General features: G+C 28.5%; 1 protein-coding gene across 1 annotated transcript in view; it reads right to left on the reverse strand.

Moving 5' to 3' along the window:
* Positions 1-18,666, reverse strand: part of LOC100215626 (transient receptor potential cation channel subfamily A member 1 homolog) — a 115,418-nt gene that overhangs the window by 14,602 nt on the left and 82,150 nt on the right. Inside the window, exon 10 of the mRNA XM_065793090.1 lies at positions 4,214-4,376. Coding sequence (XP_065649162.1) covers positions 4,214-4,376 — 163 coding nt within the window. The remainder of the gene's footprint in view (positions 1-4,213; positions 4,377-18,666) is intronic.

An 18,666-nucleotide genomic window follows, 5' to 3' on the forward strand; every position in this document is an offset into this window, starting at 1 on the left:
CCAAGCATATTAGAAGCACCATCACATGCAAAAGACACCCAACTACGTAATAAAAAATTGTTGTCAAAACCAAAATCGTGTAAAGCACATATAAAAGAGTTTGCAATAGATGAGGCTTCTGTATTTGTTAATTCGATAAGATCAAAATAAATACTATTGACAATATTTATTTCTGGAATGTTCACTCTCAAGCAGAATGACAGAGCAGACTTTTTGCTCATCGTGGTAGATTCGTCTATCTTTAACCCTACTTTATTATCGTTATGAAAAATATATTTTACAAGCTTAGTGTGCATTTCATTTAGAATGTGGTAAACAATATCAGCGCATGCGTGATCAGATTGTAAAACACGTCTTATGTCTAAACTGTTTTCTACCTGTATTAAAATTAATTCTTTCAAATCAAATGGACGATTCATTTTTGCAATGCGACAAACAGTGCGAAATATGCGGTAGGTAGTAACGTGCTGATTAATCTGCATTTTTGAACTAAACATCTCTATGGTGTTTTTTTTGAACTGAGAATTAATTTTACAAGCCTTTTTGTGTGCAACTAACATTGAAAGCTTGAAAGCTTTTTCCTCATTGATTGTTGCTTTTTTTCTTTTGTTTTGCCATACTCCTTAACGTTGCCAAGCGTCCACTCGCTAGCCAATTTTATTCCTTGAGATTTTTTGACACCTAAACTATTTTCTGACTTACAAACAGAACAACCAAGAACTGTTAATGAAACTGTAAACCAGTCAAATGTTTTTTATTTCTCCTTCCACTGTAAATTAGACCAGTAATCTTGAAAAATACCATCACATTGAGGAAAGGATTGGCAAGTTTCAATACTTGAAAAATCTGTCACTTTTTATTTATTACAGTGTCATTTTCCAAATTCCTTTTAGAACTATTGCTGCTTAACTTTCTTTTCCTTCCGCTTGCTAAGCATTTATCCATATTTTTAATAAGTAAATTTTTTTTTTAAATCATAACATTTAATGTTGAGTAAATCTACTGTCTACGATATTTTATTTCACCAAAAAAAACTGTAATGATACTTTAACGAAAAAAAAAGCTAATGTCGCTTTTTGTTGCTTAGTAACTTTTTATTTAAAATACAAAAGAAAAGACGCAGTGTTTTATAATTATCAATTTAGTTTTTGAACTTTTTACCGCAAATTTTTAAATAACAGCTGAGACTTAAGTTCATTTAAATTTGCATATTGCCGCAAACTTTAAAATTGTTTTTACAAGTTTATTTATAGGAGGAAAATAAAATAAAATTTCCATTAATTTATTATGTACCGGGATGGCATCCCACCCCAAAATATGCATTAAAAAAGGAGTGGTATGGTTTTCAAAATTTAAAAAGGTAACGGGATGGCATCCCGCCTCACTTCGAGCACTGTATATATATATATATATATTTATATATATATATTCATTCATTTAAAGGACTGTGTCGCCAACACTACTAGTGGAGCTAGAGTAATGAAACAACTTAGATAGCTTTCACAAATTCATCATTAATTTTGTATAACACATAGCATTCAATATTCAAAGAAAGAATTCTATGTAGCAAAAAAAAAAAAAAAAAATGAAAATGATCCAATAATCAACAAAGATAAAACTTTTTGAGACTTATTCTTTGATTCATAAACCAGAAAATTTGTCAAAATATTCTATTAAAAAATTAATTTTAGATTTTAAAATCAGGTAGAACTGTCACTTAGATAATTAGCGAATTAATGAAATTCATAATTGTGTCCAATATAGCTTGATCAATTTGGAAGAAGACAATTTATTTGGAAGAAAACTTTTATTTTTAAAAGGTTACAAATTAACTAAAAAAAAATAATAAAGTTTCATGCACAAAATATTTTTTTAATTAAATAATATTTGAAGCAATTAAAATCAAAACTGTTTACACTGCGTTCTGATACTCTGATATACATTTATTTTTTTCATTACATTTTTAAAATTTATACATTGAATTAAAATTACACTGCGTTCTGATAATAAACTCTATAAATAAACATTTATTTTTTTCATTACATTTTTAAAATTTTTGTTATCTTTACCTATGAGTGGCACCTAAACTCAGTTATGTAAATTTCAAAAACTTTAAGAAAATTTCATATTAATTTAGAAAACTTCAAAAACTTCACGAAAATTTAATATTAAATTAGAAAATTTTACAAACATGTAAATTTCATATTAAATCAGAAAATTTCAAAAATTTTAAGTAAATTTTGTATTAAATCAGAATATTTTTTAAATGTTTTTAATTCTGCCTTTTTGATTTTCTTAAAATTTGATACCAGATGAAAAACATAAAATAAAAATTTACTTAGAGAAATTTGAATATTTATCACCATAAAATTCTCAAGATACTTAATTTCTAAAAATAACAATTAAGGTCAGTTAACACTATAATTAAAAATTAAACTATAAAATTCTTTGATGTAATTATCCAAAACTAATGACATTATGCATATAAAGATTATGAAATTATGCATACAGAATAAGTTTTTAACAAGCAATCTGGCTTCAATGATTAAAATCAAAAGGTCTTCACCTTTTTATTATTATTTATTTTATATATAAATATGATTTAAAGTTTTAACATTGGCAAATGCTCTGAAATGAAATAGTCGCAGGAGTACCTCTAATACCATGGAGGTTTATTTAATGGGTAATCCTGCAGTTAAGCGGCCTAAAATAATTTTTTCGCCTGTTGCGCTTCAGATTTTTGTCATGTTACATAACGTTATGCCAGGTTAACGTTAGGTCAGGTAATTTTGTAACATTATGTCCGCTTTATTTAACTTGATGACCGTTTTTAAAAAATATATTTATTTACAAAAAAAAATTAAAACTGTATGCTGCTTTTTTGTTGTGTTTGATTAATATTTCAATTGGATTAAATTATATAAATGAATGAAAATATCATGAATACCAATATACTAATTCACATGTGCTGATTTCAAATTTAAAGTCTGTTTATTTCCATCACATATCACTTTTTGGAAAAAATTTATTTTTGGATTTATGAAACTTTAAAGAAAATATTTGTTTTTTAAAAATCTTGACTTTTTAAAATACTTTTACTATGGTGTACCTCACAGTATTCAATAAACTATAAATAAACAATTACACAGCTCTTACAAACAATTACTAATAGCACTAGAAGTGTTTGGTGTAAGATTTCTACTTTTACAGCATGTCAGTGAGCATCGTGTTGCAAATTCCAGCAAAAGTCTGCTAGCATTGCAGATGATCATTTTTCTTTGTAGCATTTCTTCACTACAGCAACACCTTGGTGGAATCGCCCTTTACACTTATACTTACATTACCATATTGCCATATAGGTACAACAGCTGTTGAATGAGATCCATGTATCCAATGCTTTCCAGACAGAGTTAATTGAAATTTATCCATGGTCTGCTCAAACTGATCATCATCTAGAAGCTGTTTTATGTAAGGCTCCACAAAAAACTCCATCTTTAATCTTGGCCTCGCTTAATGCAGGAAATTTCTGAACCAGGTGTCTGAAGGCTGCACTTTCCTTATCAAGGGTGTTCAACAGTTGCTTAATAAGACCCAGTTTGAAGTGTAGTAAAGACAATACCACTTTTTTTTCAACTAAGGAAGATTGCTGATGTTGCCTTTTAAACCAAGTGTGGTGCCCATGACTTATTTTCTTTTCCAGTAGCACAATCAAAGTATGGGAGCTTTTTTGGAGGTTTTTGATTTAACTTGAAGGGGGTTGTTGATATTTCTTCAAAGTATATTCACCACACATTTAAGCTATATAAAGCTACCAGGATGATTCATGCAGTCTTGAAAAGCCATAATAATGCACAGACAATAATGATGAAATATCAGAATGAAGATTACTAAAGATTCGTTATACTTTTATACTATCATATTTATATTTATTTATAAAAGATTGTTAAAAGAAAAAGAACAAGAAGTAAAACAAGCACTGATCAATTAATGTGTATAAAATTAATCACTGAATTACATTACAATGTCCTTGACATGTCATACAAAAAAAATCACAATTTTTTTAAAAAGTGGTGGGTGACGTACATAAACTGATTTCAGATTTGAAATCAGCACAGTCGAATTAGTATAAAAAACACATTGGCTTTCATTAATTTTTTAAAACATTCTTTTAGTTTTGTATATACATATAAATAAGTGCAAATAAATATCATACATTTTGCAACTATCAATACAAATATCAAGGGGATTATTTCCAGATGCATCAGTTTCATTAATGTTGCAATGATCAAGTAATACTTCTACAGTTTTAGAATGACCTTTTGTACAACTAAGATGTAAAGGTCCTTGACCACTTTCTGCTGTAGCGATGTTTGCACCTAAAATTAAATATAAAGTAAAACATCACATAGATGAATATATAGTTTAAAACTTTTAGTTAAACTGTAACAAGGGTTTCCATCCAAAAATTGAAACCACATAGTTATAAATCTTTTTTAAGTGAGGTAGTTTGTTCATAATCTTTTACATAATATAATTTTTTTATTAAAATTTTTTTACCTGAAAATTAAAATAAACAAATTTATACAGAAAAATATGTTAAGAATAAAAAAAAATGGTTAAAACCAAGTTAAAAACAACTGATGAAATAAATATGCAATATTACGACGATGCGACAATGGTTAAAGATTGCCTGCAAAAGCAGGTCCAACTATGTTTACAATGTGTTTTTGCACCTTGAATAAAACAGAAAAAGATATCATTTGAAGATTTGGTCCATATATGGCAACAGTATTCTATACAAGGATGGATTAAAAATTTAAAAAGTAGCAATCAATCATGATTAGATGATGATGGCAATAAAGAGATGCAACCTTAGCAGATGCTAATTTTGCAACAAAATTGATATATGGTTTCCAAGGAAGATCAGAAGTAAGAGTTAATCTTAGAAGAAGAAAGGTAGATGACTCGCGAGTACATTAGTAAAATATAGAAAGATCTAGATTATTGCGATAACAATTAGCTGAAAAAAAATTAGTTTTATCTGAGTTAAAGTTCACAAGCCAATGAGAGCTTCATGCTGTACCAAAAGTCAAATCCTTTTCAAGCTCAAATGCCCTCTCTAAGCAATCAGAGAGTACTGGCTTCTAATCAAGAAAAGAACATACGGTGTAACAAGAGCAAACAAAGTCACCTTAGGTGTGAGAATTTCTGGGAGATTGTTAATTTAAATTTAAAAAAGGTATAGGGCCTAGGATAGAACCTTGAGGAACCCCTGAAGTTACAGGAAATGAAGAAGAGTGCTATCCATCGAGGACAACTTTTATACTATGATTGGTAAGTAAGAATTCAATAATCTTAATGATGTTACCTGATACACCTCATAAAGAGAGCTTATGGAGAAAACCAGAATGCCAAACCTTATCAAAAGCTGTAGAAATGACAAGAGTGATAGCCCTAACCACTCCACATTTATCTAATGCACAATAAAACCTATTGGTTATTACTATTAACACAGCAGTATTATCCAAATACATATTGATGATCAGAAAAAAAAATTATTAGATTCAAGATAAAAAGATTAATGGTTTGTTATTTAAAGACTCAAAAACTTTGCTTATTATAGGAAGAAGACAAATGGGGCAATCTCCAGAAATTTTGAAACTAGGGATAACAGATACTACTTTCCAGCAAGCTGGAAAACAAGAATTCTGACTTAAAGTTTAAACAGGTAATCACTTTAGATGCAGAAGCTGGAGTGATACGAATGTCAAGCAATAGATCAACCTGTTTGTCAAGTATACCAGATAGGATGTGATTAGATTAATCAAGAGATGAGATTGATTAAAATTATTTAGATAACAGTTCAACTTTGCCTATAGGTGAGGTACCAAAATCTGAACCATGCAAGAGTTGTTAAAGATTATCCAGAAGTCTTGGGAGCCTAATTTTTGCAATAAAATACAAGATTTTGTAACCTGAGAATAGCAGCTTTGGCGTTAGACAAACCTTTTTACAAAGGTTTCTAGCAATACTAAACAGATGTCTTGAAGAATTGTTTTGATGACTGATATGGGCGTAGTGGTTACAATTAAAAATTGCAGCAGTAGAATGAGACTAAAGCCATGGAGAAAAATAAGGCTTGACTTAGAATCGTCAAGAGAGAATAAAAGATTCCATGCCAGCTTGTATCCAAGAAATTACATAAAAAGCATATTTGCTGCCAGGAAGACTAAAGATTTCTACTCGAAGGCCATCACAAAGAAAATCACAGAAAGATCACATGATCAGAAGCACCCAAGGGTGAATGTGGAGAAACTGAGCACTGACTAGAATCAGAAAAAAGACATAAGTAAAGTAGAGAAGGTAAATGATTTAGATTGTCTGGAACGCAAGTTGGAAAGTTGACTGTTTGTGTAGAGATTGAGAAAGGCAAAAGTTGTGGGCCTTAACACCTGCAGAGTCACTGACACTGCAGGCCAAGCCATTAAGTGTGATTCACCAAAAACAACAATGTTGGCTGAAAGATAAAGAGAAAGGGCTTGGTCAATTTGATCAGAAATAACATCAAAAAGAGTACAGTCTTGAGGTGAAGGAGAGTATTATAGAACAATGAGAAAGCCAATAGAGTGAAGTGATGCAAACAAAAGCACATAAAATAATAGTCTGTAGATTTAAACCTAGTTTCTTGACAAATGGTTGAATATTTACAAATGTAAACATGTCCCCAGGCCAAGTGACTGTTGGATTCTTTACAAACTAAAAGAAGATAACCATCAACACTAAGATCACAAGATGAGACAGCCAAACTCAAATTAGAACTTTGCAAGAGATAAGACTCAACAGAATAAAAGTTACTTCAAAGACCACAAATATTAGTGAATGTTAGATTTAAATAACTTAGTGATGACGATGGTTTTTTGTGTTTTATAGTTTTTGATACTTTATTCATTTTTGGATTTGTTTAAGAACTTGACTCAAAGCACAAATAGTACTCAGTACACTATCTAATAGTCCTACTAATTGCCTCATTACAATTAATAAACAAAGGGCTCCAAATGTAGTCTTGACAATGCAGACCAAAAGTATGAACAGGGACACTACCCATGTGCAACATGGCCCTGTTAGAATTCTGATACTTTACAGCTGTTGATGGAATCAGCCTCTCTGAGAGCTACCACAGAGTTAAGGAAACATGATTACCAGTTGGTCTTACAACTCTGTACCATTATTAGGAGATACAAGCAAAATCAATGCATTGAATTAAGAAGATCCAGCATTTAAGATGTATTATATAACATAAAACAATGCATTATAAATACATCTATGCCAGCCTAATAGATGAAGATAAATGCAAAGCTGATCAACAGATAATATTTTTTTGCCCATTTAGTCTTTACCTAGAAGACCTTCAACAAGACAGTAGCCGGATGCATTTAAGGTTAGTATGTAAGATGAGACCCCATCTCTAGCCTTTACTCAATCAAGAGCCCTAAGACAAGGGGTGTGTTAAGTCAGAGTTGGCTTCTCTCTATATATTTGCACTACTACAGTTTAATATGACAGTTCAATAAAACTGTTGCTAAATGTAGTTTTATTTATAGCAACAATATTATTGAACTGTCATATTAAACAGCAACATTAATAAGGATTAATAAAGGCTCTCATGATGAACTGTGTTACTGTTGACAAATATTAAAAAAAAAACACAAAAATACTAATGCAATTACATAAAGTAAAACAAGGAAAATTGTGTTTAAAAAAAAATTCCTTTTTTTAAAACCTAAATATCTTATAAACGTTGGCAAAAATTTGAATTAATTTTAACCAAAATTATATTTGCATATTTGCTATATTGTATTTCAACTTAATGCAAGTTGCATTAAACCTGTTAATGTCATTTTTCTACTATACTCCATATAAAAAGAAAATATATGTGCAAGTTTATTTCACAACTTCAAAAAGATTTTGAAAAATTGATTTAACTTCATAATTTTACATATAAATATTATTTATATTTATCATATTTGTCTTAATATCTATTGTTATTAGGTAAATAATAATAATTATTATTTATCTAATATATATTATTTTTTATAATTTTGATTTTGTATGAAGTGAGATTTTAGATCCAAGCACATAGTGGTTATGGCAATTTTTGAATCTGTTGTGGCCATACTTCGATAATCTGAGAAAAGCAGCTCTACACTTGAGTTCAGTCAATGCATCTAGCATATGGTCATAAGATTTATCACCAAGTAATTGTTTGCTGAACCAAAGTTTTTTCCACAGATTTGCAATAAAGTTTGCTTCACTTTCAAGTTCACTCCTCCATATTGGTATAAGAAAATAGGCAATAAGAACATATGATGCTCTAGAGTTCAATCTTGCACTGTGCAATGGAGGAAGCTTATGCTACTTAATTTTTGTTAATCTTTTTTTATTCTTGAAGTAACAAAAAGCTTCACATAACTCATAAAAGAATTTGAAGTCATCTTGCCATCCTAGGTTTATGTAATTATTAGGCTCAGCTTCATATGTATAGTTTTTTTTAAGATTTTCATAGCTTTTGATTAAATCCTTTACAAATTTATATTCATAACCAGGAGTTATTGATTTATAACTTACAAAATTATCCAAAACATGTTTTAAAATGAGATCCTTTATATAGTCTGAAATTTTTAACAAAAAAACTTTGCAGAATCTACATTTAACAATATCAGAATAATTTTCTCTAGAGACATTTATCCCTTTAAAAAATTTATTGTATATTGCTTACTGACATACAATAAATTTCTTAAAAGGATAAATGTCTCTAGAGAAAATTATTCTGATATTGTTAAATGTTTTACAACTTTTGTTCATAGTGGAACTTTGAAATTTTACTTTTTGATGATTTATAAACGATGATAAGATTGCATCCGGTTAGTCGCCATTTATTTAATCTTTTTCTCAATATTTTTAATCTTTTTCTTTTTTTAAAGATAAGTTGGAAGATGATATTTTTTAATAAGAAGATGGAAAAAAATGTAACTCATTTGAAAATTTTGTTTGATAAATTTTTACAACTTTTTATAAATAAAAAAGTTGTTGATGCTAAAAATTCCAGTATATGATCCTAAATATTGTGGTTTAGTAAAGCCTCTGGTTTCCATTTCATTTTGTAGTTTTACAACTATACCATTTAATTTTCCTGTGTTTACTGCTGTTGTGTCACATATAATCATTGTAATATATTTCCATGCATCAAAATCATTTAGCAATTTTTTCAAAGTTTCAAAAATATCATGGGATTTTCCACTTTCACATTAACAATTCCTAAATTATTTTGTCATTCTCATTTTGTCATTCTCATCACAACTTACTCAGTCTTGTTTATTTTCTTTCCATCAAAATGTAGGCAGAAATAATCTTCTTTTACTATTTTAGTAATAATTTTCTTCTTTTTTTTTCCCTTGCCTTATAGTTCATCTCCATATTCCTTTCTGACTTGGAGTTTCTATTTCAAAATCTTTTTCATATAATTTTTTATAGATTTTAGCTGATCTACTTGTACTTAAAGATTCAGTTATCACAAGATTAGATGCTTAGTTCTATTGTATACTCTCTTTCTTGATTTTTTAATTTCCACTGGTTTGTAATTTTCTTGTGAATCTAAAGCTGAACCACTTTCTTCTGATGCAGTTGAACTGCTAACTGGAAAATTATTAACTTTTGCTTGTCAAAATTGTATCTTTTGCATTACAAATTCTGACTTTCAAAGGATGTAACGATACTTGTGTGTTAGTACTGTGACCAACTTCTCCTGAACTTAATAATTGTATGTTATAAAATTTTTTATCTTCCAGACTAAGCCACATACCCTTGATATTGTTGATATCAAAAAGATCTCCAAAAACAGAGCATTCTTCTTTTTCGCCAGGCTTTTTAAGATAGTTGTCATGTTTTTCTATAACTTTTTCAATTTTTCTTCCAACTGATTTTTTAGAAATACTTGGAAAGTTGAGTTTGTTCTATAATTTACATATTTTGAAAGTAACTAATTTTACTCTTTCTTTTCAGCTTTTTACTCTTAAATATTTATTTACAACAGTTTTTCGATATTCATTTGATATATTAGAAAAATCTAAAATGCATGGATAATATATGTTAGTAATATTCTATGTTTTAATATTATTTTTATAAAAAATACTTTTCTTTAAAACTTTACTGAATTAAATATAAAATTAATTAAATGAAATGTAAAAAATACACAATAATGATTAAGACATAATAACACATAATAACACATAAGTACTAACTATTTTCTGTATTTGTTTAATGTTTCAGTTCAGAGCAACATATTACACAAACACAGAAAATAGTTTTACTTAGGTGTTTTACTATGCTTTATATTTAATTTAAAATTAAATACTTCAACAATAGTCTCAACTCAATAGTATGTGGGCAGGGACATTTTTTAACTATATTCAATATTACTATAAAATTTTAATATTACCTATCATTTTCTCAGGTTTTTAAACTATGGCCAATTAAAACTGTGACAAAAGTTAAAAAAAATCATAAGCCTAATAGTCAAGTGTTATCGTGTGTTTATTAAGCTGTTACATCTCGGAATTATTTGAAAGAGTAACAAGAAATCAGTTAAAATTAGAACAAAAAAAATAACGGTAAGGGGAAAAATTTTATTCTTGAAAAATCAGGCAAGACGAGACTCGTTTTGCCTGAAATTCCGAAAAAATCCAAGCAGAAACAAACTAGATTTATTCTCTGAATTTCTGAGAATTTTTTGAAATTTTTTTATACGTTTATCTTAAATTGATTTTTGTAAACTTTATTTTATGAAAAAACCAACATTTTATTATGTATTTTATGCTTGATCAGGAAATATACTAACACTACAAGAAGTCACTTTTAAACATGACAATTACTTAAATGTCATGTTAAAAAAGTGATTAATAAGTACTTAATGTAAAATAAACTATCCATATAACGTAATAATAACCACCATTCTTGGCATGCTACTTAATGGCTTATCCAATTTATCGAAATCAATTTCATGTCACTAACTAATAAATTTTTTCCATATCTTATGCATCATTAGGCATTATTTTTTTGACATTAATTTTATTTCCTCCCATAAAAATCCAATAGGAGAAAGATCTTGTGATTGGGGAGGCTAAATCATTCTATTCAATATTTGATTGTTCTCGAACTCAGTCAAATAACTTATACAATTTTTTGAAAAACATGTTTTGGATTTAGGCTTAAAGCCAATTTCTTCTGAAAAATAAATGGCTTCCAATAAACTTATCATTTTGAAAGTGTAGCATAATTTTTGAAGCGTACAAAGAAACTACTTTTCTCATTACTTTCTCTGTTTTTACAAAGTCACTTGTGGCATTTCAACCAAAATAGCCCCACACCTTAACACTACATCCACTGTGTTTTACAGTGGATTATACACACTATCTTATACATTAAACAATTTTTTGTTTTGAACAAACAATCTTATCTTGAAACCAAAGATTTAAAACTTTAACACGTCGGCACACAGTGTAACTGTAGTTTTGCCCACTTTAACATTTTTACAATAATTAGGATTTTTAATAACGCATTTTAATCAAAATACTCCATTAGCTAATAGTGCAAAAATAAACATAAAATAGTTAAATAAAAAATAGCATTAAAAAAAAAGTTAATGTCATTCAAATAACTATGAACGGTAGTGTATGTTTTGTGCTTTTCTGGGGTCGTATTTATTCCCTGATATTCCCTGATATTATTTGGTTGGAATCTACTGAACTATTCTACTAGATAAGTTTAGACAAAATCACGATCTCCTTAGGTTTTTTGTTTCTATTCAATTTTCTTAACCTGATGTTGCTAAGTTAGTTTGTTGTGGTTTGCACTATGCCGTCTTAACTACGGTTCTTTTGGTCGTTTTATCAACAATATTGTTTTTAACCTTACCTTTTTTAGTGGTTATAAGCTATTAGTATGAATCGCATTTATTGTCTCATCTGTTTATTTTCTCACTATTCTCTGCCTACTAATTTAATGTTTGTATATTTTTTTTATCTCTTGTTAATCATTTTTTAATTACTCTGAGTTTGTTTTGCGTGAAAGCTATTGTCTCTACTAATCAGGTAAGATATATATTTCTCATAATATTGGAGTTACCACATTCTCTACCATACTTTCTACTATTTTTGTACTAACCACAAATCATCTTCACTTTCCATGTATATAAGTGTTATTTATAAGACATATTTTTTAACATCTTTGCTTCCAACAAGGCTGCGAGCAACCACTATTAGAGTTGGAAGTTACTAGAAGAGAAAAGATGAAGTTTGTAGAGCAAGATAACAATTGACAGACGACTTAAAAGATTGCAAATTATATGAATCAGGAAAGCAGGAAATGTGATAAAGAAAGCGAATTCCAAAATCTGATATTCGAGGAAAAAAACTAGAAGAATAAGAATATTTAGAACACTTAGGAACAGTCACAGTAAAAGGTTGAAACTTAACTGAATGATGATTGACAGGAGTATGGATTTTTGTAGATGGCACAAGAGAGGCTAGCTCTTAAAAGCAGTACCCATTATAGTATTTATAGAAAATAGAAAAAGAAGCAAAATTACTAGGATCTAGGATCAGAAACAAGACATAGGTCAAGTAGAGAAGGTAAATGATTCGTATTGTCTGGAAAGTAAGTTAGAAAGTTGACTATTTGAGTTAGAGATTGAGAAAGGCAAAAGTTGAGGGCCTGCTGAGTCACTGACACTAGAGCCAAGCCATTCAGTGTGATGAGCATTAAAGCTACCAACAACAAAAATATTGGCTGAAGGATAAAGAGAAAAGGGTTGGTCAATTTGATCAGAAATAACTTCAAGAAGAGTGTAGTCTTGAGATGAAGGAGAGAAATTTAAAACAAAGGAAAAGGCAATAGAATGAAGTGGTGCTAAACGAAAGCACAAAAAAGAATAGTCTGTGGACTCAAACCTAGTTTCCCGACAAATGGGTCAATTTTTGCGAATGTAAATGCCCAGTCCAAGCATGTGACTATTGGAATCTTCGCCAATTAAAGAAAAATAACCATCAACACTAAGATCACAAGATGAGACAGCTGAACTCAAATTAGTCTCACAAAGTGCAAGTAGGTCTGGTAAACTTTGCAAGAGATAAGACTTAAGAGGGAAAAAAGTTACTTCGAAGACCACGAATATTAGTGAATGATAGGTTTAGAGAACTTGGTGATGACAATGGTTTTTTGTGTTTTATAGCTTTTGGTACTTTAGTCATTTTAAAGAACTTGACTCAAAGCATAGATAGTACTCAGTACACTATTTAATAGACCGGGCAATTGCCTTACTACTATTAATAAACCCTAAGCCATAACAAACAGCTCCAAATGTGGCCTTGACAATGCACACCAAAAGTACAAACAGGGACACGATCCATGTGCAGCATGACACTGTTAGTACTCTGATATTTTTCAGCTGTTGATGGAATCAGTCTCTCTGAGAGCTACCACAGAGGAAACCTGACTACCAGCCGGCCACAGAACCATAAAACTGAGTTTCAGAGCTGTACCCTTATTAGGAGATCATAGAATGAGTTGCCTAGTCATAAAAACAAAAACACAAATGAAACCCACGCATTGAGTCAAAAAGATCCAGCATTCAACATAATATTTATATATATATATATATATATTATATATACATGCATATATGTATGTATATATAAATATATATATACATACATATATATATATATATATATATATATATATATATATATATATATATATATATATATATATGTATATATATATATATAAATACACATATATACATATATATAAACTCATATATACATATATATAAACGCATATATATATATATATACATATATATATATATGTCTATACATATATATATATAGATATACATATATATATATACATATACATATATACACATATATATATATAATAAATATATATAATATATATATATATATATATATATATATATATATATATATATATATATATATATATATATATATATATGCTATTAAGTAACATTAATATATACTTAATATTACTTCATAAAACTTCATAAAAAAATTGATAATAAAACTTCATAAAAATATTTTTCCTATCCATAACATTTAACTAATTTAATTTTAAGGCAAGTAAAGCTCTTTAGTCATGGTGAATATTACAACCATATTACATCCATAAAAGAAGCGGTAAGCTACTCTTTATTATTAACTACTATTTTCTATTATATGTGTTACTTTTATACATTACAACTGTTTATTTTAATACATGCGCATGTGTACATATCAGTCTCTTCTAGTGTAAGTGTACATGATATTTAGGTATTTGCATATTTATTCATGACCACACCACACGCATCACTTACCGCCCTTACGAGATCTTTCAGAATGTTGGAGCTGTATTAAAAACTGGGATAGGGTTTTGGGACTTTTAACTTTTGTAGTGTAGTCCTATTATATTGCAACATTGACATAACATAGAGAGCAGGCAGTGAGATCTGTTGCAAGGACACGCCCCTGACAAGTAGCATTAGTGCAGGTCTCAGGCTCCTAAAAACATCATTGGTGGTTGAAGTGCATTCCTGAAAAGGGGATCACCATTCATTCACTGCTTAATTCTAAATGGGTATTATGGCACCAAATTTTTTTTACTTACACCTATGAATTTTAGTGCTTTGGGAGCTTTTTATTATATATTTGTTACATTTACAATATTTATAAATCTTGTTGTTACACAGGTGGTTATCAGTTTTCAATTTATTGTCTAGTGTTTAGACCATGAATTTTACCAAATTTATAAGCCAACTTTTTAGAAGATTGGATATTGACACTATAGCATGATAGATTTTCTTTTAGGTCTAGCCCAGGGCAGAGCGTATATGAAGCTTCTTGACTTACTTTGCATTATGGAATTGTTCTGCTCTCAATCTTCAGTTTTCACCTATGGCATGGGTTCTGAGCGCGTTAAGATTCAAAGTTCCAACCTTAAAGTGCGCACATTTTTTTTTTAAATTTTCATATTGTCCTTACTATCATTTATTATAATTTTCTTACAATGTTACTATTTATTTATTTTATATTGTATGATACTTTTAGTTATGGGAGCCATTATAACACCAGCAGATTATATAGAATTGTTAACTCATAGGCCATTGTTTATTATTTACTTCAGATGACTAGAGCGTGAGTTATGATTTCCCCTCTCCTTTTTTTGATTTCTCTAACTAAATAGTCTTTACGTTCATTTCTGAATCTTATCCAATAACATCATCTACAATCTGATTTTATTATTGTATCTCCCAGGTCTACATAACTAGACAGCTCCATTATTCACTTTTTGTGATCATTGCAACCCAAACAGTTATAAATATTATCTATCTATCTATCTATCTATATGTATATATATATATATATATATATATATATATATATATATATATATATATATATATATATATATATATATATATATATATATATATATATATATATATATATATATATATGAAGAGCTTATTGTGAAACAATGACAAGCAACAAAAACAAATGTTTGAGAAAAATGACTTTTAAGTTTTATTTAAATCTATAAAATCACATTTTGCAGTAAGATGATTTTATAAATATAGCTCCAATTTTAAGAATTATGCCTTAATATCTTTTGGCTATTGCGTATACTATTTATGATTATAAAAATCATAATAACTCATTTTTGAAAAAAGTGTGGCTTGTCAATGTTTCACAATAAGCCTTTCATATATATATATATATATATATATATATATATATATATATATATATATATATATATATATATATATATATATATATATATATATATATATATATATATATATATATATATATATATATCAATTGTAGGACTTCAATAAGACGCAAAAAAAATTTTTTTTGTAACAAATATAATAAAATGTAGGCTGAATTGATTCACGCCACTAATTGATTATCAAAAAATATGTTATTCAGTTTTGAAAAAATAACTTTTTGAAATAAAATTAATTAATTAAAGCATTAAAAACATAATAAATACATCTCTAGGACATGTCATCAACATCTACATGTCATCAAATACATGACAAATATTTTTTTTTAAGTTAAACATTTGAGTAAACTTTATATGAAAAGTACACCACTGCAAGTTAATTAACAAAATTTAATAGTAATTAAAATTTAAAATTTAGGCACTTTAAAATAATATTAAAAATCATATAAAAAATGTGCATTATATGACAAAAAGATAATCATTTAACTGATAATGTCATGAAATCCATGTAGATTAAAATTTTATAACTATAACTAAATTGGCTAATTTTAGCAACAAAAAACTTTTTATTCTAGTCCAAAAATTTAAATTACTCAAAGAAAAGGCTGTTTGGTTGCCTTTAAACAGGTAAATAAGTTGAATAAAAACAGAAAATATGAAAAATGGATATTGTCTACAGGTAAGGCTGTCGAAAATCGTGAAAATGCCTGACCTGATACCTGTCAAACAAATGGGTGGGTACCCGGGTACCTGGTAAAAAATAAGTATTTTTTATAACAGTTATACAATTTTTATAACAAGTCCCAATTACAGTTTAAAAATATTAGCATGCCCACTGTTTCGAGTGCCAAAAGATACAAGTTATCAATTCACCACATCCCCAGTCGAGAAAACTCATTCTGATGGCATTGAAGTTTGCTGGTATGCACATGTACTTGTGTGCTATAACAGCAAGCTTTGGGTAACGTATATATAAATAACAACTAGCTTTTACAAAATATTTGTTACAAATTGATGAACAATTTTCTAATAACATTTTAAATAAAATACAAAAAATGTTTTGATATATGTAATGTTTTGATTAAACTTTTTATATGCACAAAAAAAAAAAAATCTTTTTACACACACTTAAAAAAAATTAACTTTTTTTTTGTGTTTAATTAAAATGTTTTTTAAGAAGAAACTAAAAATATTTTATGTATAATATAATTTACAAAACTAAAACTTGGATTTTTTGAAAGAGTTTCAAAATAAATATACTATCCATCTTCCAGGTTTTGAAAGAGTTTGGTCCAAGAAATAAATATTATAGATGAGTTAGAGGAGTTTCAATTTATGTAAAGGATAACATTGTACATAGTGTGAGGTTTATCATACCTAACATTGTACATAAGTGGGTTTCTAAACAAAAAATCAAATATTTGCTACAAATGCTACATGATGTCTCAATCAAATATTTGCTACAAATGCTCATTAATCTTTATTTTTTTTAGCTTTGTTTACTTTTCACAAAAATTTGAATAGATGTATAATTACGCAAAAAGTTTGATAAAAATGAATCCAGGAAATCAACGGTAAAGTGAATATTTGGAACTTTTGATAAAAGAACCAGTGAAACTAGTTCAATATCCTAAGATAGAACACCGAAGAGCCAAAACCAAAAGAATCAAGAAAGCTAAAGAAATCCAAGTAATGTCAAAAGAGTTCAGAATTTCTGCTTGTTCTTTTAAACAAGCAGAAATTTTGAACTCTTTTGACATTCTGAAGAAAAGGCAAAATTTGAAATTCTGAAGAAAAAGCAAGAATTTGTGCTAAAAATAATTTGATAAAACAAAAAAATAAGACAAGATATGATGATAACGTAAGTTACAATTCTTGTAAGAGTCAGACTCAGATTCAGTGTCACCGACCGTGTAAAAAAAGTTGAAATAAAACGTTAAAACCGAGGTCCGTTGAAACGTTGAAACCGCGGTCCTTGTAAAAAAATGAACCTTCAATTCTGACTAATTCTGAGAATTTAGGAAATGAAAGTGATGAAAATTTCCCGGTCTCAAAAAAAAAAGGTGGCGCATGCGCAAAAAGATCAGGTGACAAAAAAAATTTAATGAAGCGTGACCAAATGTATATAAAGCGTGAAAAAAAATGAAATGGGTTCATAACGAATGGAATCAAAAAACAAACCGTTACAACAATTTCAAACTCCAACGACCGTAGCAGTAGTTCGACCTTATAAACAAGATCCTCCGATAGATAATGGTGGTACACACGACTCGCATGGGAATCATATTCGAAATTTTGAAGTGTATTAATGCATGGAAAGTAGCGTCGATAATAACACTTTCGAGTTTATTTATTGTTATTGTAGCAGGAGGATATTTATTTGGAGCGTTACTAGGAGTTTTTATATTACTTGGAACACTGTTGGGATTTTATATTTGTACTAAAATAATAAAAAACAAAGTGTAAAAATATATATATTATAAAAATATTATTTTCCAATTCTATTAATTCCGTAAGAAATTCCACCAGAGATAGCTCCACCCAAAACAGCTTTACCAATGGTAGGTAGAAGAGCGCTAGCAAATGCTGGTATAATGGCTTTAGATGCCATTCCTAAAAGAGGTCCAAAAAGAAATTTTCCACGCATTCGTCTTGTTCTATGTCTTTTATTATGTCTTTTATTATGTCTTTTTTTATGTCTTCTTTTAAACATTTTTTTATCGCGCTATCAGTGATGATAATAACAATGGACCTAAGAATGGAAGAAATCGACCACGCATGCGTTTTCTTAAATGTCTTCTTAATCGTTTTCTA

This window comes from Hydra vulgaris, chromosome 03, assembly GCF_038396675.1.
Source record: "Hydra vulgaris chromosome 03, alternate assembly HydraT2T_AEP".
Lineage (NCBI taxonomy): Eukaryota > Metazoa > Cnidaria > Hydrozoa > Anthoathecata > Hydridae > Hydra > Hydra vulgaris.